General features: G+C 45.2%; 1 protein-coding gene, 3 non-coding genes and 1 pseudogene across 4 annotated transcripts; 2 read left to right on the top strand and 3 right to left on the bottom strand.

Annotated features, from left to right (window-relative positions):
• The first annotated feature begins 12,374 nt into the window (after positions 1-12,374).
• Positions 12,375-16,989, top strand: LOC123449710 (DNA replication complex GINS protein PSF2). Its single transcript, XM_045127025.1, has 8 exons — positions 12,375-12,682; positions 12,793-12,867; positions 13,345-13,459; positions 13,745-13,844; positions 13,954-13,984; positions 14,074-14,166; positions 16,226-16,378; positions 16,701-16,989. The coding sequence occupies exons 1-8, from the start codon at positions 12,635-12,637 to the stop codon at positions 16,719-16,721; spliced, it is 636 nt and encodes a 211-aa protein (XP_044982960.1). The 5' UTR covers positions 12,375-12,634; the 3' UTR covers positions 16,722-16,989.
• Positions 16,990-17,602: 613 nt separating this feature from the next.
• TRNAM-CAU lies at positions 17,603-17,689 on the bottom strand. Its single transcript is given in 2 exon segments — positions 17,603-17,638; positions 17,652-17,689. It is a non-coding gene; the product is annotated as a tRNA-Met (tRNA).
• A 2,567-nt stretch (positions 17,690-20,256) lies between these two features.
• On the top strand, positions 20,257-20,330 carry TRNAV-AAC. The gene has a single exon. It is a non-coding gene; the product is annotated as a tRNA-Val (tRNA).
• A 63-nt stretch (positions 20,331-20,393) lies between these two features.
• TRNAI-AAU lies at positions 20,394-20,467 on the bottom strand. The gene has a single exon. It is a non-coding gene; the product is annotated as a tRNA-Ile (tRNA).
• A 1,659-nt stretch (positions 20,468-22,126) lies between these two features.
• On the bottom strand, positions 22,127-26,347 carry LOC123401877 (annotated as a pseudogene).
• Between the last annotated feature and the right edge of the window lie 207 nt (positions 26,348-26,554).

Below are 26,554 nucleotides of genomic sequence, written 5' to 3' on the forward strand. Positions count from 1 at the left end.
AAGTATTCAAGTTGCCATCAACATTAATATCCTCAATGTTATCACGGTTTTCTTCACATTCGGCATTATTTTCTGTCTCATGATCATTTTCGACATTATTATCAGCTGCAGGCTCATGATCAAGTGATTGATTATCGGAGGACACTCGTGGCTTTTTTACAACATACATGTCCATATTTCCATACTGAGAATGAGTTAATTTCTCGGCTTTTTGTTTCTTCAAACGCTTTTGATAACCAGATTCATGTTTTCTAAGTGAAGACATGACTTGAAATTGAATCTTGTAATGCTGGACGCCGAATTGATGTAAATAATAAAATTAGCTGCAAACTTGATATAAAAGATCAGAAATAAAACTCACTCAAGGGACAAGAGCTCACGGCAAGCCGGACACTGGTTCCTGTTCTTGTTCGGTTGTTCCTGATTTCTGAAATCTGAATCCTGATTGTTGTTCCGGTTCCTAAATCCTGATTAGCTGATTCTTATCGCTTCCTCGTTCCTGACTCCTGCTGATGAGAAAAAAGAATAAAAAATTCTATTTGCATGTTGCATCATTGCATGAACGTGAAGGAGGTTGGAGGCTGGACTAAATCGCTGCGCTGGAGGCTGGACTAAATCGTTGTTCGCTGACGCTGGAGGCTGGACTAATTGCTACTTCCTGTCCGGTGCTTACTGGTTTTGTGATTCCTGACTCCTGTCTCCTGATGAGTGATGATCGCTCCGCGCCTCCGCTGCTGCGCCGGAGCCTGGAAGCCCTAGCCGCGAACAGACGAACACGAAGGGACAGATAGAGATCGCAGGGATAGGGCATTGATGCGTGGGCGTGTCCGCGTGTGTCATCTCGATCGCTCGCCAGCGCCAGAAGGCCCAACAGCGCCGCAACGGGGGAGCAGTCCCAGTCAATTTTGGAGCCTGTAGGCCCATCTAACATCATTAAGCCTAATAAAACTGTAAATAAATTTTGAGGCCCCTAAAAACTGGAGGCCCTATGCGTCCACACAGGTGGCACACCCCCAGGACCGGGCCTGAGCTAGGGTAGGGATAGCTTATTCCAGCTTATTCTAGAAGCCAGCAAATGAACTGGCCGCTAGTAGCACTAAAGATAACACATTGCAATTCCTAGAGGGTAGGTCATAGAAGTGTTGTGGACATCTACGACTGAACTCTGCTGTCCATGTTCCCGAGAATGATGCAGTCCTAGTAGATGTACATGGGGTTCTTAGTCACGGGTTAGCTGAATGTCATGTTGATGTCTTCGCAGAACCCAAACAACCTCACCACCTCGGCAAAGACCAGTGGCAACAACACTGTGGAAAAAAAAGAATTAGGGATCTAGAGGAAGAGGCGTAAACAGGCAGGAGCAATGCGTTGGCACAAGAAAAGATAGTGATCCAAGAACATGCGTCGGCAATGATGTTATTGTTTAGTGTCACGGTTCAAGCAGATGATACTTAGAATTCAGATAATTTTTTACTGGGGATTTAAAACAAATTCGATGTTCATTTGAAAATAATGGTAATAAGAGATACAGTAAACACGGTGGGGTATGTTAGAGCATCTCCAACACACACGTCTCCCTCCCTCCCTCCCAACCCTAGCCGCCTCCCCCTCCCCCTCCCTTCCTCGCCGCCGCCTGAGGCAGCCGCCGGGCAAGCCCGGGGCGTCAAGGATGGTGGAGGTGGGGCCTGGGCTGCCCTGCCTCTATGTGGGGAGCCCCGTATCTGGAGCGGCGCCGCCATTGATGAGGCACGACAGGCTAGCAGCCGTGCGGACGGTGGATCTGTCGTCTCGGCAGCGCGGGCGGCGAGATCCGGTGGTCGTTGGCGTCCGACGGGCTTTTGCGGTGGCCGGTGCGCGCGATCTGGCGCCTCCCCTCCTCCCATGTTCGGCGTGCGGGCCAGCCTGGTCGGGCCGCGCTTCCATGGGTCGCCGGTTTTGTACAGGAGGCGTTGCTGGTGGCGGGGATCTAGTTCGGGGCGAAATCCCTGGCCGTCCATGACCGGCCGCGTCGACGGCGACTCCTGAGGGCATCGTTCCCCTCCTTGGAGGCGTCGGTATGGACTGATCTCCTCATTTCCCCTTCCCCTAGGTCTCCCGAGCGAAAGTCTTAACTTTGTTGGGCGGCGGTGGCGCTTACGGCGTCGTTCCCTTCTTGAAGGCGCCGCTTTGGGTACCTTGGGGCTGGGTGGCGTTTGTGGGTGGTGGGCTACGGCGGTGGTGCGGCCCTATCCTAGCATGGATCTCCGTCAGTTGCTTGGAGATGGACTCGCGTAGGTGAAGGTCGTCGTTTGGCGTCATGGTGGCGTCGATGGTGGAGGCACCTCTACCTGATCTGAAGATGGACCAGTGGAAGATGGTGGCGACGACACATGTGAGTGCGCCGGACCGGTTTGTGCCCCGGACCCGGTATGTGGTTGGGTCAGGGTCTCCGGCTTTAGATGTTAGGCTTAGATGAGAGGTCTGGATATTTGGTCCAGCTTGCACCCCTTCATCATATGGATAGAAGTAGCGACAGATGTTGCCAAGATGGCGGATTCAGGCATATTATTGTACTGCTTTGTAAGGTCCTCGAGAATAATCAATAATATGGCCGCATGCATCTCCCAGATGCAGAGGCCGGAGGTCATCCTTCTTTTTCTAAAAAGTAAACACGGGTGGGGAGGGGCTGTCAGATTTTAATTTCGATCCAAACATAGCATAGTATTGTTTTCTATGCAACTACCATACTTCTGTTGATCGTTGGACACTCAAACTGAAGCTTCATAAACTATTTCTCAAGGGAAACTTGTTATAAGAACTTGTTGTCACATTTGGAAACATTGAAAGGAAAATTATTACTTATGGGAAAACTAACTTTGTAGGTTAATTCTGGACACTTATATATCATATCTGGATCAATGCATGATCATCTTGATCTAGATCCAAGCAAACATGAAAAAAGAAAACAAAATATTTGTACCGACCAATCTTAAGTGCAACACTATTACAAAGAACATAATATATAGTTGTACCGAGCAATGCCAAAATAAATTCTATTATAATAGTTTTCTAGGAGAGCATCCAGACTGCAAAATAAAATTACCATGACACCAACACACAAAGTTACATCAAAGTCAGCTATGTCAAGAATTATAGAACTGCCAACAACAATGACAAACTAAAGAGGAAATAAAATTAGCGGAAGGAATCTAAGAACTCAGGAGGAGGAAATACGTCACCGCAGAAGTATGATGCATACATTTATATCGTCTCTTTAACAGATTAACACTGGAAAGTGTGAAGGGTTCTAGTAGTAGCAAAGTTTGTCCGAAACGGAATTTTGCCGAACTGCGCAAAAAACTGCCCACATTGTAGGAGCATGACTCTATACCACAATCTCCGAATTCATGCAGCGAGATAGAATCTCTGAATTCATACTATGTGCACGTTCTAGAAGCATTATACCTTGCAAACTGGACATATCATCAAAGAGATGGGAGTAATCACATTTGAACGACATACATACCATACATAGTATATCTCTGCAGCAAGTAACTGGGCTTGTCCAGAAGAAAAGAAGCCAGGACAGAGCAAATACAAAATTATGACACAGAGACTACACTGAAACTACCAAAATATGTATTCCAATTAGTCACTTTCCTCTGCAACACATCAGAAAATCAATTAATAAATGAATTAAGATAGAAGAGAGGTAAGAAAATTTAGCCTTTATTTACTGAAGAAAGCCAAAATAGAGCAATCGCAATAGTGGAACGAAGCCATTAATAGAAGTTCTTTCTGCAACACATGAAATATCAATTAACAAAGCAAATAAAGTAAAGCAGATGTAGGCTGCAAGAGAAGAAGAAAATGCATTAATTACTTCTGTTTACCAAATATCATTTTCCATACTACGGAGCATCAATGATTTGTTTGTATACAATTTTTCAATAATATAAAATCAAAATAAAGAGCACGTCTATCAACATTCTTTCATAGTGTTAGTCTTCCAAAAGCATACCTTTTCCCTCAGTTTTGTCAATGACATTCATGCGATTAAAATGCCCTTCTGATTCAAGTAAAAGAAGATTAAGGTTGTAGATCCCAAAAGAGAATAGTAAAGAGAGCACCAGCTATCACGAATATTGAGCATTCATCATGCATAGTTTTTTTGGAGATAAGAATAGCAAAATGATATAACTGCATAAATTTGGAATCGACTGCTTATCCATTAGATAAACTGGACCATGATATATGAACAATACCTTATCGTCACTCAGATTGAACTCCATTATCTTCTTGCATTTCTTCATACAGTGTGCAATGCTTGCATCCGTCAATGAGAGCACCCACCAAAAGTCCAACGATTAGAATTGCTAGTTATGAAAAGTAAAGGAAACCTCGAGCAAGTGACATGCCCAACAATCTAATAGATAGGCAGGGCCAGAAGAACTTCTGACATGCATTTATGTTCAGGAATTCTAGCTCTTCTAACCATCCTGCAAATAAGCACATATTAAACCAGTTGCAGCTCCTAGTCATATGTAGAAAACACCTAGAAGTTACATACAACACAAATTCCATCATTTAGTTTACATAAAGAAAATGCCGGTCGTCAATATCTTGAGCAAACTGAAGCTCGACTATGTTGAGATGGTGATGCCTTGCTTAAATAAGAATGGAACAACCCATATCACGAAAATAGGTAGCAAGATCAGTGGCAATTTCCGGGGAGCAAGGGGTTAGGAGAGAGGGAGGCAGGGTCACGTGTAGGTGTGATGAGAGCGAGGTGGGCATGAACAGGTCACCACAAGGTACGGACGACGCGCACACATACCACGCATAGGTCATCCTTGACCCGTATGCGAAGTCGAGGAACATAGAGTGGCCTGCGAGCATCCGCCATCGCATTGAAGCCAGAGGTGGCTAAGGTTTGTGAGGAAGTTGCTTCGCGTGACCATGCCGAAGATGAAGATGATCTATCCCATTGAAGAGAATGATGGGAGAGATGAGAGGAGATGCGACATAGTGGGGATGGAGAAGAGAAGAGGCACCGTGGTGGGGATGGAACGACCAACAACGGGTCCATAGTCAGTACCTAGGTGACAATCTCTCTTTCTTTGATCCTCAATACAATGATCATCACATCTTCACTTTGACCCATACGATGTAATTCCTTTTGTGCGGTGCATTTGTTGGGATCCAATGAATTGTGGGTTTATGTTTAGATTATTCATGGTAAATATTTGAGTCACCTCTGAATACTTATATGATTCTTATGTGCATGATTATGATAGCTTTGTAATTCTCTCTGATCTATTGAAATAGTTTGGTCAACTAGATCGATACTTCTTTGATGAGAGAGGTGCGTTGTGGTAGGTTCAACTTGGCGAATTCTATATCCTAGTGACAGAAGGGGACAAGATGCGTCTTTGTGTTACTGCTACTAAGGATAAAACATGGGGTTTATACATATTGCTTGAGTTTACTTTGTCTACATCATGCCATTGTTTTCCATGTATTACTCTGTTTTATTTAATTCCCTAGATGCATGTTCGATAGCGGTCGATGAGTGGAGTAATAATAATATGTGCAGACAGGAGTCGGCCTATTTGTTTGTGGACGTGATGCCTATATACACATGATCATTGTCGTGAATATCGCATAACTATCCATTTTTCTCTCAATTGCCCAACAATAATTATTTTACCCACCATATCTTATTTTTTCCATGAGAGACGCCAATAGGAAAAGCTATGGTCTCCGGGTTTATTCACAATATATTGATAAAACCTTCATTACCTCCAGATGGAGGGAGTACAATTATCTACACACTCCGCTGGAGGGAGTACTCCCTCCATCCGAAAATACTTGTCTTAGAAATGGATGTATGTAGACTAATTTTAGTTATAGATACATCCATTTTATTCATTTCTAAGACAAGTATTTCCGGATGGAGGGAGTACAATTATCTACACACCTCACTTGCTTGCAAATAACAAAACAAGAGAATTGACAACCCTCTTGCCCGCGTTGGGTGCAAGTTGTTTGTTCTTTTGTATGCAATCGCTGAAGACGGTTGTGGTTGATATTCCTATTGGTTCGATAAACCTAGATTTCATAACTGAGAAAAATACTTACACACTTTATGCTGCGATGATCCTTCCTCTTCATGGAAAACCCAACGCAGATCACGAGTATTAGGTGCGGTCGGTAGCCGGAGTGTTGACGGAGACGTGCCTGGAGAGCTCGTACTTGCCTAGCAGGACACAGATCAGCATGCGCCACTTGGGGAAGTTTGACTTCTGGAGGTTGAGGACGACAGGGACGTGCGTTTTCATGCTGGCGACATTCATTACTAGGAAAAAGCCTACTAGTAGGACGGGTTAAACATCTAGTAGCAGTGCAGGTGCCCGCGCTACAACTACGATGCTACAACTAATTGGTAGTAGTAGCGCGGTGCATCCCGCGCTACTAGTACATGTGTTAGCAGTAGCGCGGATGCCACACGCGCTACTACTAACTATCTGTAGCGCGTGTCTGTGACCCGCGCTGCTACTATTAATTTGAAAAACCAAAAAAAATCATGACCCATGCTGGAGAAGAGGGTCGCTTCGACGAGTAGGTCATGTGCACCGCCGGCCGGAGATGGGAAGGAGATAAGGCATCGTCATCCTGTACACCAGTGGATGGGAAGGAAACCCATTAGGGGAGGGAAGGGAAGGGAAGAGAAAATCGGAGATGGGCGAGAGAGTACCTAGCTTCACAAGCAGGAACGCCCGTCCGAGAAGAAGCACACGGAGAGGAGGAGCTCCATGGGGTCGTCCGCCGAGCAAGAGCGCACGTACGTCCCGGCTCGCGACTGTTGGGACAAGTTGGAGCTCCAGGTCGAAGCCCATGGCGGATCTACGGGCAGGCGCCATGGCTGCCGCCTGACCTTCTCGTGGCTCGAGGGGAGGGGAGGGTATGTGATGGGATGGATGGGTGGAGAGAGATGGGCCATTGCCGACGACGGCGAGGTCAGGAGGAGATGGGACGACGTTGGGTGGTGGTGCCAATGCGTGAGGGGAGGGGATGGGAGAAATGAATCGGAGAGAGCGGGAGAGTGACGGGAGAGAGGAGGGATTCGGGGGAGGATATATGGGGACTTCACGGATGTTAACTTAGTAGTAGCGAGGGGTAAAAACTCGCGCTACTACTACTAGCGCTAGTCTATACCCCGCGCTACTACTAGTGCATGTCCCGGGGGGCAGGGTTGAGACCACTTAGTTATAGCGAGGGGTAAAAGCCCACGCTACTACTATCAACCTAGTAGTAGCAGGGCTAAAAACCCGCGCTACTAGTAAGTACCGGTAGTAAGGGGTAAAAACCCGCGCTACTAATAAGCGTCTATCTATAAGCTTTTTCCTAGTCGTGATTGACGATGAGGGAGGACGGAGATGCTGCCGGAACCACAGTGGAGGAAAGGACGCCGAATGCCATGGCGGCGGAGGCAGCAGAGGACTTGGCTGGTGAGGACATTGCGGCAGCGAATGCTTGGTCTATATCAAAAAAGCTGATATACCATATAAACGGGAAAGTGTTTCTAAGGGAAGACACCTCTTAATGGGGCGATAAGCAAACCATCATCAGATGACATGTGAAGATGGAGTGGCGTTGCTGGATAGCCCCTTGTGGGTTCTTGGCGGTAATAACGTTTTTTCCTGTATCACGCGTCCAATCACTATTGAAGAATCGGGGACACCTGATGGCCCCTTGAGTGGAATCTTGGTGATTGTCCTTGTTGATGCTGGCGGACGTGCCTTGATTTGTCCCTCGTATACATGGTATGTCTGATTGCGGTTATGTCCATGTAATGGCTGCGTGCGTGTATCACCGTCGAAACTTGACAATTTGGCTTGCAACTATAACTTATTCTTTGAAAGTGGGGGGTGGCAGTACTTGGTGACTTAAGTTCGGTTGTGCTATTGAGCACAAGTCCTCGAGCTCCAGAGTGAAAATTCTAGATGACCTTTACTGGTTGTACGTGGCAATGTGGTGTTCCACATCATAATTTGTTGAGAGTCATTATTCTAATAGTTTGCTCGGACTTCTTCTTTGGGGTGAAAACCCCAAGATTTTGTTGGATCTCGCGACGACGACGCTTGCGGGGTGTTCCTTTTTTGGTGGTATCATTATCGAGGTGATTTTTCTATAGTGTGGTCGTGTCATTGGTGGTGGTTGAGAAAGGTGATTTGTGGCACACATGTACGAGGGCACCGACCCCATTTCCTTGGCTTTCAATTTTAAATCTTTTATATATTTTAAACAAAAAGTCCAAATATGTTTCATCTAGTGTTTTGTATGACGAGGGCTTCGAAATAAGACCACTTTTGAATATGTTTTGCCAAGTTTTTAAAACTTCATCAAGTTTCGACTGCTGAAACTTGACACGAACGAACAATAAAATCACTATCTTTCAGAAATGAAAACTTAAAACTTGGTTTGCTCTCATTCAGAATTGAAACAACTTTGCTGATAGTGAAGCAATCATGTGGCCACGCACGGTTGGGCAAGTGGTGGCTGATGCTAATGGTTATTTATACAGTCTTGAGTTTGCTTCAGGACATAATTTTTTTATGTGTGTAACGCGCGCGTGTTTTAATTGTATGGAGGTTGGATCGATGCTTGTATTCTTTTGATGTGACATTATAAATCAATAAAACCTATCTTATATTGAAGAAAAATGCTATAGCGAGGAGCCTGTCCTCTTGTGACATTTAAAAAGAGAGATACAAGATCATCCGAAGAAAAAGAAAAATAAAAGCCCTTCCGAGAATTGGGAGTGACCACACCCCTCTTCTGATTGATACATTGGCTAGGAGAATTACATCTTCAAAATTATTCAGATTTGAGAAGTGGTGGTTAGATCAACCTGAGTTTAAAAACATAGTTGAGAATTCGTGGAAAACCCCAGTCTCTATGAGAGGTGCTATAGAAGTTTGGATGTGTAAATCTAAACGTCTTAGGAAGAAGATTAAAGGCTGGAGTATCAATATCGACTCGGCCATTAAGAGGAAAAAGAAAGACCTGATTCAAGAGTTTGACATTTTAGATGTGTCTGCCGAGAATGACCGCAGTTCTGCGGAGGATAAAACTAGGATGAAAGAAATCAAGTTGGACCTTGAGAGTATTATGAGGAAAGAGGAGACTGCCTTGTGGCAGAGATCTAGAGATCGTAGAATTAAAGATGGTGACAAGAACAATGCGTATTTCCACGCTCTAGCTAATCATAGACATCGTAAGAATCACTTAACGGAATTAGTTGGAGATCATGGGACTGTGCATACCACGGGGGAGATGTTGGATGTGGCGACTTCTTTTTATAAAGATTTATTTAGCCATGAAGAGAGACATAACATTCATCTGGGGCCTTCCTTTTGGAAGGAGGAGGAGTTGATTTCTGAAGAAGAAATGAGAATCTTCAGAAAAACATCTCTGAGATGGAAGTAAAAGAGGCCATCTTTGGCTCTTATAATAATGGTGCTCCTGGTCCTGATGGATATTCCTTTTTATTTTACCAAACATTCTGGGATCTTTTAAAAACTGACTTTATGGCTATGGTCAAAGATTTTGAGGAGGGTAGATTAGATATCCATAGACTCAATTTTGCGCTGATTGTTTTGATTCCTAAAGAGCCTGGGGCCAATACTATGAAGAAATTTAGACCAATCAGCTTGAGTAACCGTGCGGTAAAAAATTTCTCTAAAATTCTTACCAACAGATTATCTCCTATTAGTGATAGATTAATCTCCCCTAATCAAACTGCTTTTATTAAAGGGAGATATATCCTTGAGAGTGTGGTGCTAGCTCATGAAGTTATCCACGAGATTAAAAAGTCTGAGATGCCTGGGCTTGTGCTCAAATTAGATTATGAGAAAGCATGTGATAGAGTTAGTTGGGATTTCTTGTTTGAGATGCTGGAATCCCGTGGTTTTGGTGCTAAATGGATCTCTTGGATTAAATGCCTGTTATTACATAGCACCTTTAGTGTGCGGATCAATGATACTACTGGTCCTTACTTTGTTGGTGGTAAATGTCTTAAACAAGGTGATCCTATCTCCCCTATACTATTCAACCTGGTTGTTGATGTATTTTCTAAAATGCTTATCAAAGCTGCCTCGTGTGGGTTGGTCTCGGGCCTATTAGATAATATCATTCCAGGGGGAGTTGTTAGTCTCCAATATGCAGATGATATTCTCCTCTTTTTAGAGGATTCATATGATAAAGCTAGAAATTTTAAATGGATCTTATCCTGTTTTGAAAATTTGTCACGGATGAAAATTAATTTTCATAAAAGTGATCTCATTACTATTAACGTGGCTGAGGATAGAACGAGGGTTTTTGCCCAGATTTTCTGCTGCAATTTGGGATCTTTTCCTATTTAATATTTGGGAGTTCCTTTACACTATGATAAATTGAGAAAGGAGGACCTCCAACCTTTGATTGACAGAATCATTAAAGGTATATCTGGCTGGTTGGGTAGATACTTAACATACAGAGGCAAGATTATCCTGCTGTGTGCTTGCATTGTAAGTATTCCGGCCTATCTAATGACAGTCATGAAATTTCCAAAATGGGCCATTAAAGCTATTAATTCCCAGATGTCTCACTTCTTATGGGGGAACATGGGGGACCAACATAAGTATCATCTAGCCCATTGGGGCCTAGTTTCTAGGAAGAAAGAGTTTGGTGGTTTGGGGATACCCAACATTAGAGAATTTAATATGGCCTTACTAGCTTCACGGGGAAAAAGATTTTTTAATGATGTGGATAGTGACTGGAAGAAAATTCTAAGATATAAATACAATGTGTCTAACCCAAATATACTTTGGTCTAGGCAGCAGGGAGGCTCTCCCTTTTGGAAGAGTGTGACCTGGGCTTTGAATGCCACTAGAACCTTATATAGATGGAATATTGGTAATGGTAACCATATTAGTTTTTGGCATGACATTTGGGCTGGAGATTGTTCTCTGAAAGTAAGATTTTGGAGCCTATTTGAGATATGTAATCAAGAGGTCTGTACAGTTTCTCAGGTTTGGAATGAGACATCTCTTAGGTTGTCCTTTAGAAGGTGTGTAGATAATAATGATATGAATGACTGGAATAAGCTCATTGATTTTATTAAGAGCTTTTGCCTAACTGATCTACATGATAAACCAATCTGGGAATTAGAATCTAATGGGATCTACTCTGTACGCTCCTTCTACAAGTTTATAAACTTTGGTGGTGTGATTTCTCCTTTTGGAGATAGCTTATGGAAAACATTGTGCCCTCAAAGTATTCATGTGTTCCTTTGGCTTTGTTTATATAATAAAATATTAACCAGAGATAATGTTGCTAAAAGGAAACACCTTGATGATTTTACGTGCTTGTTTTGTAATGAACCTGAATCTATACAACACCTTTTCTTTGAGTGCATTAATGTTGGTGTTATCTGGACAACTATATCTGAATTTTTTCATTGCAATAAAATGCGTTGTTTTCGTGATGTAGCTTCCTTTTGGAAACTGAATAAGAAGAAAAAATTGCTCAATATGATTATTGATGCCTCCTTGTGGAGTGTTTGGACACTAAGAAATGAATTTTGCTTCCAGGGGCGCACTTGGAGAGGTCTAGGTTGCGTCCTTGTCAAGTTAAAAGGGATTTTGCAACAATGGTCGGCTCTCTGCGACACTGCTCAAACGGTTATACTGAAGAACTTCGTCACAATGCTGGACAGGCGCCGGGGGGAGCTGTTCTCTTCTCCACCTGACTGTAATATATAAGAGTTGTTTTTCGGTGGTTTAAATTGTAGCTGGGCTGAGTACTTGTTTTCCTTTCCTAAGAAAAGGGGCGGTAGGGAGGATGACCTACAGGTTCGAAAAGACGTAATCGTTTCGATGCGATGTTTGTCCTGGCTTTGCTCTGCTTCAATAAAATGGGGCAGGGAGGGAAACCCCTTTCTTTCAAAAATAAATAAATAAAACCTTTGCAAACTAATATAAGATGTTTTAGTCAAAATGTGAAACCAGTTAAACCTTATGTAATGGTTTAATGTGATTTAAAAAAAAATCTAGGTCTAATATAAAATTCATCAGAAATACAAAATACTTCAAACATAATAAAAAAATACATCGTCACCATTAAACCACTGAACAACCACTATCACTGAAAGAATACTATCACTACGAAGACATTTTAGCTTTATATAAAGTGATAGAGGTCGGACTGAAGAAAAATATAGTACAGTACTATAAAAATAAAATAAATTTTCAAATGAAACTTGCTCTGAGGTTTTCTTAAAAGACAAATAAGAACTCTTAGAATAATCCCATTTATATTTAGCTAAAAAGGGAAGATATACTTTTTGAGGGGAAATCAGAGCTCCCGCGGTGCCGCCCTAGCGACAGCGTCACCGCCGGCGCCCCAATCCCAATCCCAATCCCACTCCCACTCCCATCCCGCCTCCCGCCTCTCACGTGCGCCGCCGCCGCCGCCGCCATTCCCCTTCTTCCTCGCCGGCGCGTCGCGTTCCCGCTTCCTCCACCCCGTCCCGGTCTTCGGCCACTGGGGTTCGACTTCGAGGCACCCGGCGCACCATCCAGATCCGCCCCTGCTCTCCGCCCGAATCGCCATGGCGGGGCAGTCCGACCCGCATCTCTCCCTCTTCTCGCCCTCCGAGGTAATCCACCCCTTCGCCCACCCGTATCTGTATGTATCCTTGTCGACCCAGGAGGGCCTGTTCCCTCGCTGCTGGCTCCATTTGTGATGGCGGCTGGTTGGTTGGTGCAGGTGGAGTTCGTGGCGGAGGACGAGATCGTGGAGATCGTCCCCAACATCCGCATGGAGGCCCTCAACATGATCTGCGTGCGTGCTCTCAACGAATTCTCAGTTTTACTTATCAGTATCTTTCTCCTAGTCCACTAGTAGTTATGTGCACTGCACCTCCATTGCTTCAGATTTTATCCGGCCATTTATAACACAGTACTTGTCTAGATACTTTATGCATCATTTGCTGTCTAGTCACTGGTACACTTCGATGTTCTGCTGACTGTTGGTTGCTGTATAGCATCATTATGTGGGAATTCTTGAGAGGGTTGGGCCAATTTTAGAGGTCAGTCATGTCTAGGGTATGTTTGGTTTCTACTGCCAAACATTGGTGAAGCAATCCTCCACTCTGGGTTGGCTAAAATTTTGGCAACAATTTTTGAATGGAGCATTAAAGGATCTGCAGGGAACCTTTTTTTTTTTTTTTTTGCAACAGACCAAGCAATGGACAAATGTCAAGTGGTGCTACACATCTCGCCAGTCTTGACTAACATTGTACTCACCTTCACCATGTAGGGGGATTTCGGACCCTTCTTCCCCCAAATTCCAAGCAAGGTCCCTCTGTGGCTCGCTGTGGCGCTCAAGAGGCGTGGCAAGTGCACCATACGTGCACCCGAGTGGATGACTGTTGGTGAGTGCTCGCTCGCTCGCTTGTTTTAGTAGCTTCATTTCCTGTCAAACCTGTATCTTAGCTTATAGGATTACATTTGCTACATGCCAGCCAGTGCATATATGACAATTCATACAGGGGAGCTCTGTACCTCTAACTTATTGAGTGATGCATGTGACCAGTGTGCACTTTTTCTGAATTTTTGTGTGCTTGCCCAGTTATCCTTCAGTTGCACCATCTGGTGAAACTGACACTGCTTATATCCTCCTATTTCGCCCCTTAAATGTTTGTTATCTTTGTTGCTAGAGCGCTTAACACAGGTGTTGGATGCAGAAAGAGAATCACCTAGAGAATTTCAGCCATTACCATTCCACTATATTGAAATATCTAAGCTTCTGTTTGATCAGTAAGCAGACCTTGCAACTTTCTGACTGCTTTTATTCTGTAGTAAGAACCTATGTAGCTCCTTTAAAGAAACATCATATATAGCCTAAGTCTCTTCTTTTTGTGTGCAGTGCTCGTGATGACATCACAGATGCTTACTTGGTGAGTTATAAAGAATTCTGAAGGAAAATTTGTACTGTCTAGTTTGCTATGTTTTTCTTAAAAGATTCTTACTTGTGGCTTTGATACAGGTGAGATCTTTGATCGAGGATATCAGAGATGTCAGGTTCCATAAGGTAGAGAGTGGATTAGAGACAATATCTGGCCGTACTCATGCTGTGAAGGTATCTTTTTCTCCTCCACGTCCAGTCACTGGCTCCTAAAATTCTGCTGTTAAAGTTATCATGGAGATGTGTAATATGTCGCCTTTTTTCTCCATTACATTAACAGTTCTGGTGTTTTTATTGAAGTGATCTTATATTCGTATCCTAGGTTAACCTTCTCGTTTCTCATGGAACTCTCTAGTTAACAATACACTTCTACAAAAGTTTGAACACATCTAGGGGTTCTATGAGTATTCAAATGTTGATAATATGATTATGGGTTACAAAATTATGAGGGGTTCTGATTTTTTTAAATTTTATTTGAAACTGGAACATTTCATTCCATACTTAAATCCGCCCAGCAAAATTGCTGACGACCAAAGATGATACAAAGTCTGGGGCCTGCTCATGCCACACAGAAGTGGCTACGGCTACGCTAAAGTATATACGGTAGTTCATGGGCAGCTTTATTACATTCACGCTTTCAGAAATGAAATTCGAAGCTGTCAAAACTAGCTTGACATAAACTTCGAGTCTCCCTCAGGAGGACTCCGATAGACGCTGAATCATGTTCTCTTGACTTTGGAGCATTCACCAGATTGAGGGAGTCAGACTCAAAGGTAACTCTGTGCAGCCCTAGCTCTAGCCCAGCCTCAACCGATTTAATGCACACTGCTGCTTCTGCATGTAACGGGCTAGACAGGTAATCAAGCTTCCCAGCAGCCTCTGCGAGGAACCCCCCCTGATCTGTTCTGAAGATACATCCCCATGCTACAGCTCCTAAATCAGCATGAAATGCAGCGCCAAAGTTCACCTTGATGAAGTTCTCCTTCGGCGTGCACCACACAGCTTTGTCCTTCTGGACAGCTTCGGCCTGCTGCATTGGGGCTGGTTTCGCAAAGTCCATAGTGTCCTTCCTGACTGCAGCGCACACATCCTCAGTTCATTTCACCTTGTCTCCGGCATTTGCTTTATTTCTGGCGGACCACCACATCCACAGCAGAACAAGAGCATCATCATGCCGCTTGCTGTTCAAACTCCATAGGTGATCAAACATCTCCTTTCGGTTCTGGCATTTCACAAACTCTAGGCGGACATCGTTCAAGTCCAGCTGCCTCCAAACCTGTTTCATGTTTTTGCATGTACAAATAGATGGCCCCTGTCCTCATCTAGCTTCCCGCACATTGGACAGATCGTGTCGAGATCAACCTTCTTCCTTTTTATGTTCATTCTCAGAGGTAAGCTATTCCGAGTGAGCCTGCAAGTGAAAATCCGTACCTTACCCGGCATGGATAGGTTCCAGTAACGACTACAAATGTCAGCACCATGACTTGCACCTGATGAGGATTCAGCATCACGGCATAGTCACACATCCCTTAGTCGCATGCCGAGGCGATAAGCTGATTTTACAGAGAACCTTCCCTTGGGGTCAAAGTGCCAAGCAATATGATCTTTCATGCCATCATGGATTGGAATAGCTAGAATATCTTTTGCATCTTCTTCACAAAAGAGGTCCACAACCAACTGATCATCCCATGTTTCCTTTACTGGATCCGCCAGGTCGCTTACCCTAGTAATGACAGCGTTGCCTCGGACGGACCTCGGCTTTGTTCTGTCACCCCGCGGTATCCATGGTCCTCCCACACCTTAATGTTATCCCCTGAACCCACTCATGAAATTACTCCTTCCTTGAAGAGTGCAATGCCTTTGAGAATACTTCTCCATGTGTAAGAAACGCCAACCTTCGTCTCTGCCTCCAGGACTGAACAGTTTTGGTAGTACCGAGCTTTGCTGCCTTGAGCACAAAGAGTATCCGGGGCGTCCAGCAGCCGTCACCCCTGATGGACAGCATTGCGAGGTTGAAAATGTGTAGATCCCGGAAACCCAGGCCTCCCTCCTTTGATGAGCCTGGCATACTGCTTTACCTTTGTCATACATGTTTCTTACAGTATTACTGCACATTGTTTATTACTTGTGGTGCAGCAATCTGAGCCTAGTTTTTTGCTCACTATGTTTTATAAGTTAACAAGCTGATATCTTGCTTACTGCCTTGTGCTTCCTTTTTTCTGAATTTTGACAGCTAAAAAATCTCTCTGCAATGGAGGTGAATATCGTCCGTCCATTTATGGTGAGAACTTTGCAGGCGTTCTACAAGCATGACAGCCCGCAGATGATTCAGCAGGCAGACAATACAGGGAGCAGATCAACACCAGTCACAGACCGCGGTCCAAGAGTAAGCCCTCTTTCTTGTAGTCATGATTTCTGCTGTCCTCTAGGAAGTAGCTTCCTTTAGCAGATTCTCTCCAAGGTGCATGTTGCTCACGGAACGATTACCTGCCACAAATCTAGTTAGCTTGATCAAGCTGAGCGGGCCTATATGACGGATAAATAAGTTTGGATGTTTCAACTAGACACAAGAACCTGTACTCCGTTTTTTCATGCTTCTGATAACATGCCTAGTAAAATCTTTTGCTTAAATCCGTGAACTCCTAATTGTATGGATTGTCATCAAAAGTTGCACCTAACAAATCCCCCCTTACCTTTTGCTTGTGCAGAGAGACCTAAGGCGCAGGTAACGAGTATACTTGTGCCGAAACAGCTAAGGCGCATGTAGTGAGCAAGACAGTGGATTGTAGTGAAGAAAGGTAACCGCTGCGCTGTTGTGATGTGCTGTAATGTTATTAGCTGAAAGCCATTTTAGTTCCCTCGGCGTGTGGATTTTATCCTACTGTATCGGATCATGATGGATGTGTGTTTATCTATTAACCACAAGGTTTTAGAATGGTCCTACTTCCGTGATTGCGTTTTAAGGAGGCCACTGTGGTTTCCCCGCAGTTTGTGGTATGCCGCTGTATCAGCCGTGACGTTGTACTGGTCTGTCTGTTGCTTTACCAGTTATTAGGCGATCATGAGTGCATTGATATTACTCCCTCCGTTTAAAAATAAGTGTTTTAACTTTATACTAGGCTTGAGACACTTATTTTGAGACAGAGAGAGTATGTCATAACGACCAATGATCGCTGCAGCGGGTCCGATGCCGAGTGTTTGATTTTGGATGTCGACATGAGGATGCACTTTGAGATGTTGGTTGGTCGGAGTCGGCACTCTGTTGGATGCGCTTCGAGTGGTCTGTGTTGACAGGCTGAAGTGGTTCCTGAATGCGATGGTCCCAGAAGAAGATGGAGGGTGTTGTACTACTAACGTGAAAAAAAAAGTTGGATGGGGTGAGAGAGGCTCGAACTCTCGACCAATGATCGCTGCAGCGGGTCCGATGCCGAGTGTTTGATTTTGGATGTCGACATGAGGATGCACTTTGAGATGTTGGTTGGTCGGAGTCGGCACTCTGTTGGATGCGCTTCGAGTGGTCTGTGTTGACAGGCTGAAGTGGTTCCTGAATGCGATGGTCCCAGAAGAAGATGGAGGGTGTTGTACTACTAACGTGAAAAAAAAAGTTGGATGGGGTGAGAGAGGCTCGAACTCTCGACCTCAGGATCACTCGCTTTAGCTATGAGACCTACGCGCTAGCCAACTGCGCCACCACCCCGTTGTGTTTGACTTGCAAAATAGCCCTATATGTCCACAACCCATTTTTAAAAATGAGAACACCATCTGCTGGTGTTTTTTACTTCAGTTTTAACTACTCCATTCATTTGGCAGTTGCAAAAAACAAAAAAAATTAGATGGTACTCAAGGCTTCGTACTCAATATTATTTTGAGTGGCATCCATGCTGCAAAAAGAGAAAAATTGATTATGGTTGTTCGTCCTCTATGGAGGGAGATGCACTTAAACCAACCGCATAGTGTGTAAGGATGTCTCCACGATGGTGTTATTTTGCTTTCGAAATGAGAATGGCTCGGACGGCTATCATTTTGATTTTTCTTAATAAGAGGGCTCATTTGCCTTGATTTCTGATATTAGTAGGGTACTAGTTGTTGATTAAAAAAAGATCAGCATAGATAGTTGAAGGCATGGGGACCAAATATGCATGAGTTTGGGAAATCACTGTTCAAGCCCTATCGGATGGGACCACTTTGAAACTCCCATTTAAATAATGATGTAGATATGTAGATATAGATATATGTATATTCATTCCAGGGTCCTCAGTCTTAGTTTAGAATTCAATCTGGTCTTCTTCTTCGACCTAGGTTTTGGATCAAAAACTTATGACTATTTGTGGACTTGCTTATGTAAGAATTGAATCAACAATTTTTCTGCTACGAGCTACGAGTTGGTCCAGTCCGCCTTAAAAAGGAAAAAAACTGGAAAGAAGAGAGAACTCTATCTGAATGAAATGCAAACAAAGAATTTGACTTTCTCACTCTGATTTAGAAGCAAATTTCCATAGAATTCAAAATCAAATATATTTCTATAGTTTCTAGAAATGTGCTGCCTCGAGTCTTGGCTAACAAAGCCCGTGGCATACGGGAGGACTAAATAAAAAGTTATTGCGCATTAAAATTGAATTCTAACCAAAAATCATTAAATGGATATAAATGCCCATGAATGCAATTCCAATGGTAGGGGAGTTCAAGTCGAGTCTCCTTATGCTTATTAAAGCCATTGCATTGAGACGAAGAATCCATTTGCTATTCTAATATTCTGGTAGGTAAATGCACTAGCGATTGATTGGCCGCGAGGCTGATGGTTGACTATTCGTCTAACAGATCAATCTTGACCGACTACCATCATTATCATTACAAAGAAAAGAATTTCCATTACTATATGACTCAGTCATAGTATAGTAATCCAATGGTGCATGCTACTCATCCAATCTCCACCCACATGATTTGGAAAGTGCGATTGAGAATTCTGCGTTTGCTAGTGACGTCAAATACCTTCCTTCATCTTTGTATGGGATCTGAGCTCTCGAAAGCAATTCATGCTTTCACAATGAGGCGTCCCGTAGGCAAATTAGGATTCCCGTACAATGAGGCGTCCAAGATTGCATGTGGTTGATCCGATGGATGTGATTCTTGCAGCAACATGCATTGATACGACAATGGAAGAACTTCGTGTTTGCATCTCCTTCTTTAAGATTGGACAATCTGGCACATTGACTTTTGCGAGAACTTTGAAGGACGACCAAGCTCAAAACATGCCTCTTGAGCCTAGAACAGAGGTCAAGCTCCGTACTGGAGAGGAACTGATGCTCCTGGGCAATGTTAAGGCGTAGCATGACAAGTAGAGTGGCATGAAAGAGGATCTTAGCCTTGGAGAAGAGGCGCTTGCTCCATTCAGAGAGGCACATGGCGGTTTTCTTGAGCTTGTGGTGCAAGATGAGAAAAGGCTCCATGTGTGCGACACGTTCAGCCCAAGCACTATGGACAACCTCATGAAAACCAAGGAGAGAAGTCCAAAAGTTCTCGAACTTGAAGGAACACGACCTTCGGGGGCCCTTTTCATCAGCGAGCAGGAGCGGACAATGGTCAGGAAGGACGACAAGGCGTGCAGCAGATGGGTGCTAAAGGTAGTGTCCCACTTCGGAGACAATGAGCACCATGATATCTCAAACAAAAGAGAGAAAGGCATCATTGAGACTAGTAGCAGAAAAATACGAGAAATCACTTGGTACATAGGGCATCATATACACTTCCTGAAAAAAAGAAAGAGAGGGGCAGCATCTACAGAATGGGGAGATGTTGTCTATCACAACATAAATCTTAGTTTTCATTGACTCGAAACAAAACTGCACAAATTAAATTTATATGACGTGAGCAATTATGCTAAAGGTAGTGTCCCACTTCGGAGACAATGAGCACCATGATATCTCAAACAAAAGAGAGAAAGGCATCACTGAGACTAGTAGCAGAAAAATACAAGAAATCACTTGGTACATAGGGCATCATATACACTTCCTGCAAAAAAGAAAGGGAGGGGCACCCTCTACAGAATGGGGAGATGTTGTCTATCACAACATAAATCTTAGTTTTCATTGACTCGAAACAAAACTGCACAAATTAAATTTATATGACGTGAGCAATTATGGGGATTACACATTTGTTACTGTATTTTTGTTGGAAATTTGAATCTGACATGGCAATTATCTGTTTATCACATAAATGAGAGCAACAACAAAACAATATAGCTTCCGATTGACAAGATTTCATAAAGGTTTCGTGGTGTAGTTGGTTATCACGTCAGTCTAACACACTGAAGGTCTCCGGTTCGAACCCGGGCGAAGCCATTCTTTTTATTGTTTTTTTGGCAATTTCCCATCGTGTAAAGAAAAAGGTAAAAAAAGAAAGAGTGGCCCATACAGGTCTCGAACCTGTGACCTTCGCGTTATTAGCACGACGCTCTAACCAGCTGAGCTAATAGGCCTTTTGTGTTTGTCAATTCACTTAGCCTTTTTTATGTTTGCTTCATCCAAACCGAAGAACTAGCTGACATTGCTTACCTATAAATTTATTTTCAATTCTTTGCATACGTATAGTTGAGCCTATAAATTTATTTTCAATTCTTTGCGTACGTATAGTTGATGTTTATTGCAGACATGATCCTTAATTGATCAGTTTTGGTGCCCTCTCATTAGACAACCCATGGATGACTGATCATGTTTTTCTTGACTAGTAAAAGTGCTCGTGCGTTGCACCGGGTTAGGTTATTGATATTTGGATCACGAATTTTGTATGTGAAAAGCTCCGTCCTCAATCTTTGTCGACATCTACTTGAGCTCCACATCGTCATCGAAGTGCAAGTAGAGATGCAAACATATGAACTTTCATACAAATAGAGTGAAACTTCACACCGATTGGTCATATAGTTACCACAAGACCATCATGAGAGTTTTACTTATATTATCTCTACAAACAACATGAAGGAACAAAAGAGACACACATTGATGCGAGTGTGAGCAGACTCCTCCGTGGACCACAGCCCGTACCCCCCTCGCGTCGCTCGCGTCGTTCCTGTGGCGACCGAAAGATCATCACACCCCCATAACCTATTACACGAGTAGTTGTTTGATTTATGTCTCATATTAAACAGATAAAATGTTTTCGTTCACATGAGCAAACGGCTAGAATAAACCTCATTAAAATAGGATGAGTGATTTATTCAAGGGCAAATAGTAGCTAAAACAAATACTACTGACGGAAGAACAAGAAATAAGGAAATGGAGAGATTATACTTGTGAGTGCACGAAAGATTATTCCAAAGGAAGTACTTTCTTTTAGCCAATCGCTCAAAGCAAAAGATTAGTGCAATGGGTAAGAAGTACACAGCTTCATAGAATATCTAGTTTTTGTAAATCATGTGCTCTACAAATTTCGGAAATGTGCCACTATAATTGTACAAAAATCTTGCTTTTGAAATCTGCCACTGTAATTGTACAAAAATCTTGCCATTGAAATCTGCCAAACTGTCCACATAAGTTCTTCACTTCGGTCATAACCCAATTGATGAAAATAAGAAACTCTGCTAGTTGCATATCTTTTAAGGCAAGAAAATAATTAATAATTACACCTCTCTGTAGTCCGTATTTTCATCCAATTGGGTTTCTGCACGAGTGTCTACTCATTCACAATATACATACAAATTTAGATAGCAGAACATTGTAGATCAGTAGGAAATTTTCATGGTAAAATTCATGTCAACAAAAAGAACGTGCATAGAGCCGTGTGAGATTTGGGGCCACAAAAGTAGTAAGGAAAAGGAAGAAACAAACGAAGATAAGGACATTTTTGCTCGGTAGTACTCGTTGGTCCGTGCTGAAGAGAAAGACATGAGAATGGACAGAGAAGCGCTGCTCTACGTTGTGAACACACCCATCAGTTCATGCACATAAAGGGCACCATCCTCAAGCAAAATCAACTAAAAAAATTGACGTCAAAAAAAGAGGAGTATATCTTCTAAACTCAAATTATAGCTACAACAAAACAATGCTCGGCCTTCTCAAGCAAGGGCAAAATTCAGAGATGTACGTACTGAGGAGGTGTTCAAGTTGAGCAGACGCGAGGTACTGGATGTCAAGGGGTACAGTCAAGGGGTACAGGGGTGTACATCATCATTTGCAAATTGGTTAAGGAAAATCCTCAGGTTGCGACCGGATGAACCATCGTCGGTGATTGCTTGCCGCAACTTTGTCTTCCACGCCGCCGAGCTTGCCCGTATGGCCGTGCCCTCCTCCGTGTCACCCATGATCATTTCTAGGCACCTCGCGAGCTCCTCCGCGACCAGAAGCCTATCAACATCGGCCGCGGCACGCACGCCGACGCCCCACTGGACGACCAGGCGCGCGTTGGTGTCCTGGTCGGACCACTGCGGCACGGCGACGACCGGCGCGCCGCACGCCACGGCCTCCAGCATGGAGTTCCAGCCGCAGTGGGTGACGAAGCACCCGACGGCCGGATTTGACAGCACCCGCACCTGGTCGCACCACCCAACCACCATGCCCCGCACATCGCCGGCGACGTCAAAGCCATCGTCTCTGTTGTTGTTCCGCACCACCCACAGGTACGCTCGGCCGCTCGCGGCGTGGCCTCGCTTCAGCTCGTCCTTCTGCCGCTTGCTCACCGCCGACATGCTCCCGAACGACGCGTACACCACCGACCCTGCTGGCTTTGAGTCCAGCCACTCCATGTACCCTTTTTTGTCATGTTCAAAGAGGTCTCCTACGGCGACGGCGGCGGTGCCACACTGCTCGTGCCGCCCTCGCCCTCCGTGAAGAGCGACACCACGGCTGGACCGACGGGGAACACATCCAGTTCAGGAACGGACGCGAGAGCACCAGACTCTAATTCTTCGACGATGTTCACGAGCACCATGGCTCGCCTGCTTCCTCCAGCGCCGCTGCCGCCACTGTCGACGTCCAGGTCTAGCTGCTGGAACGTCCTGCGGATGTCTCCGAACGCCGCAGCCAACCTTCCGTCCGTAAAGTTGGTGAAGAAGCTCGGGAGGTCACGGATCGCCATCGGCAGGAGGCCCGGCATAAAGACCGTGAACCCCGACTCAGCAGCATGCTCCGTCACGGTCCTCTCGTACCCATGGAAGTAGTGGTAGTACACGGCCAGCATCGTGGCTGGCTGGATCGAGTAGAGCGCGCGGGGCACACCGCGTTCACGGGCGACCTCGACGGCCCACCACATGAGCATGGCGTACACGATGCACGTGACGGGTCGGCCCCGCGCCGTGAGGCGGTCCGGCACCATGGAGAAGGTCTCGCGGCCGACGCGGCCGAACGCTTCCACGTACCTCTCCGCCTCATCCCCGTCGCCGGCGAAGAGGCTAAAGCCGTGGTCATAGCCATCCGAGTACGGGACGTAGGAGATGGCGCCGTCCTGGACCTCGTCGCCGGGGGACGCCAGCGAGGCTCGCTGTATTATGTACTGTGGGTTGATTTCGGGAAAGCACAGGGGTTTTCGTGTAAAAACGAAAAACGATTCGTTTCTCACTTAAAACCGGACTGCGGGTTGATTTTGGAAAACTCCAGGGGGGTTTCTGCAAAACAACCACGACGGACGGAAGAAGCACTGCGTGCTCTATTATTATGTTTTTCTTGATTTGTCCATCTACATAGTATAAAATAGGCCGGCCCAAATATTTTCATTTTGGTCTTATTGGATGTTTTGGCTATGTGCATCGTGCTATGTAGAGGTCAGACATGCCCTAAGTATGGTTGTACCAATTCGATATATCGATGGAATGAAAATGTTTTTTGTCGAAAAAAATCTACATAGTAGCAAAAATCGACGTATCCGATTTTCATGGACCTTTCAGCTTGATAGCGAAAATACTTATGCACCACTACCCAAAATTTATGATGTGGTGGATCAAGTTTCCCAAAATCGCATTGGTCAAATGGTAAAAAGTCCCCCCTCCCCCTGACCAATGGGCCATGCTCTTATATGTTGGAATTGACTAGTCTAGATGAAAGCGCTGATATTTAAACGGTTTCGCCTTTTGGGCGACATTTTTTCCTACATAGAGGTGATGTCGAAGACCTCCGACTCGTGTCAACTCTTAGAGTATCGTTCCTAGGTGAAAACCAAGTGTCATCGTGAAGGATCGGTGATGTTCATGTCCTCAAACCTCTTTGACCGAGGACATATCTTTCTTTCTAAAACATCGTTTTGGAGATCATATTAGTTGTAGGGTTCGGCTCACGGGACAACGGTTGACCGAGGACGAAAAATGGGTGAGGTAGGTTCTTTTGCCAGAATCTGGGGATTCTCCCAGAATCCGACCCCTCCCCATCTTCTTTCAGAATCTTTTACGCCATTTGTTTTACAATCGAAGCTAATTAGACCATAACTATATATGATTGTAAAGTAAGTGGGGTTCAAAGTTTCTGGGAGAAGCTAAGGAGGGGTCAAGATTCTGGGAGAATCTCCAGATTCTGTCAAAAGAACTGGGCTAAACCTAACGCCCTAGCGGTTGGCATCAAGCAAAAGGCACCAAGCCATCAAGGCATCGACCGGCGGCCTGGCTGACTCACGCGTAGGGGGGGGGGGAGGTCACGCTCCAGCGGGCCGGCTCCATGTGTGGCCGAATAATGCGTATCACAAGACAATTATGTACACACATATATAAAAAAATGAGACCTCGAAATTTATAGGCCTTGTGCGGGCCGCACAAAACGTACAACGAACCCGATCCTATTTGGGGCGTTCTACAATCATGATAGCCCACAAATAATTCAACACGCATATAATACATGGAGCAGATTCACACCAGTCACGAACAAGGATCCAGGAGTAAAACCTCTCTTTTGTAGACATGGTTCCCACTGTTTTCAAGGAAGTATTTCTTTTGTTTTCCTTATAAGATTACTCTAGTGTGCTAGCTGCTGTAGAGATGATTGCCTATCACAAATCTAGTCAACAATGCATAACAAGCCCACAATATGATGCATAAGGCCAACTCCGTATGACCCCAAACGAACGTCTATTTTGTTTGGACTTTGTCTGTTTGGGTATGACAATGAGGCGGCGTCTAGCTACAGGAGAGGAGATGGCCCAGGCTCTGATACCATGTAAACATGAAGAATGGGTAGAAATGGTACCCTTGAGGTGCTCCTGATCGTATTACACTCAATATATATGTACAAAGTACAGACTTTACAACAAGGGCGCGAGGCGCCGGGGAGTGGTGACGTGCATGAGATCGTGGGATCATGCGGTCGTGCCTGCTAGTGGGGAGAGAGGAGTTTGACTGTCTAACACCCCGCCGCAGTTTGAGCGTCCGGCGGCTGGATGCACAAGATGGATCGAAACTCCTCGAAGGCCGGTGTCGGGAGTCCCTTGGTGAGAACGTCAGCGAACTGCTGCGTTGTGGGGACGTGGAGAACACGCAGCTCGCCGAGGGCGACCTTCTCGCGGACGAAATGTATGTCAAGCTCGATATGTTTCGTCCGACGATGGTGAACTGGGTTGGCAGCCATGTAGACGGATGATATGTTGTCGCAGAAGACCACGCTGGCCTTTGGCAGCGGCACATCAAGCTCGGCTAGGAGTTGACGAAGCGAGCAGCACTCGGCGACTGCATTGGCAACCGCGCGGTACTCAGCTTCGGCACTAGAGCGGGAGACAGTGGCTTGCTGCTTGGAGGACCAGGACACATATTCAGAACCTGATCCCGATCAGTGACGGCGGCGCCGAGCTCGGCGAGGCGGTCGACGCAGTCCTTGAGGCGGGCGAAGTATGAGAGGACGGATGCCGAGCCTTGATCGATGCGACGGAACTCGGTGGAGAGGAACACCACCTGGTGTTCGGCGTTCTTTAGGAAGAGGTTGCAGATGGCGGCCCAGACGGTGGCGGCAGAGGCGCCGTGCTGATGAATGAGCCCAAAGACCTCCGGGGTGACACGGTTGTAGAGCTACGACACGATGTGGGCGTCGTCCTGGCTCCAGAGTGAATCATTGAGGCGCGGCGCCCCGGAGATGTGGGCGAGGACATCAAGCTTCTCGAAGGTGACCTCGAAGAGGGTGCGCCAATGGGAGAAGTTGGGCGGGTTGAGAGACAACATGATAGGGATGTGATGGTTAATGAAGACACTCGCCAGAGGGGAGGGGTTGGGAGCCGCCGTTGAGGAGGAGGCGCCGGGGTCGGGGACGAACAGCGCACTACGATGGAATGTGGAGGGTGTGAGAAGAGGTGGGACGGCTTGGGTGTGTGGTGGAGTCGCTGGAGAGCCGCTGGTAGCAGCGGAAGGGCGAGCAGGGGGAGAAGGGGGTGGTGAAGGAGGAGGTGGGGGCGACGCCATGGCAGGTGCGTCACGAGGGAGGAGCAGCGGAAGGGCGGTCTAGCTACAGGAGAGGAGATGGCCCGGGCTCTGATACCATGTAAACAGGAAGAATGGGTAGAAATGGCACCCTTGAGGTGCTCCTGATCGTATTACACTCAATATATATGTACATAGTACAAACGTTACAACAAGGGCGCGAGGCGCCGGGGAGTGGCGACGTGCATG

This window comes from Hordeum vulgare, chromosome 1H, assembly GCF_904849725.1.
Source record: "Hordeum vulgare subsp. vulgare chromosome 1H, MorexV3_pseudomolecules_assembly, whole genome shotgun sequence".
NCBI lineage: Eukaryota > Viridiplantae > Streptophyta > Magnoliopsida > Poales > Poaceae > Hordeum > Hordeum vulgare.

What these genes read in the sequence shown, in the direction of transcription:
- LOC123449710 (XM_045127025.1), top strand. Translation starts at nt 12,635, where the DNA reads ATGGCGGGGCAGTCCGACCCGCATCTCTCCCTCTTCTCGCCCTCCGAG. An exon ending in TCTAAGCTTCTGTTTGATCA is followed by an intron (nt 13,845 to 13,953) that starts GTAAGCAGACCT and finishes TTTTGTGTGCAG; the next exon opens with TGCTCGTGATGACATCACAG. An exon ending in GCCGTACTCATGCTGTGAAG is followed by an intron (nt 14,167 to 16,225) that starts GTATCTTTTTCT and finishes GAATTTTGACAG; the next exon opens with CTAAAAAATCTCTCTGCAAT.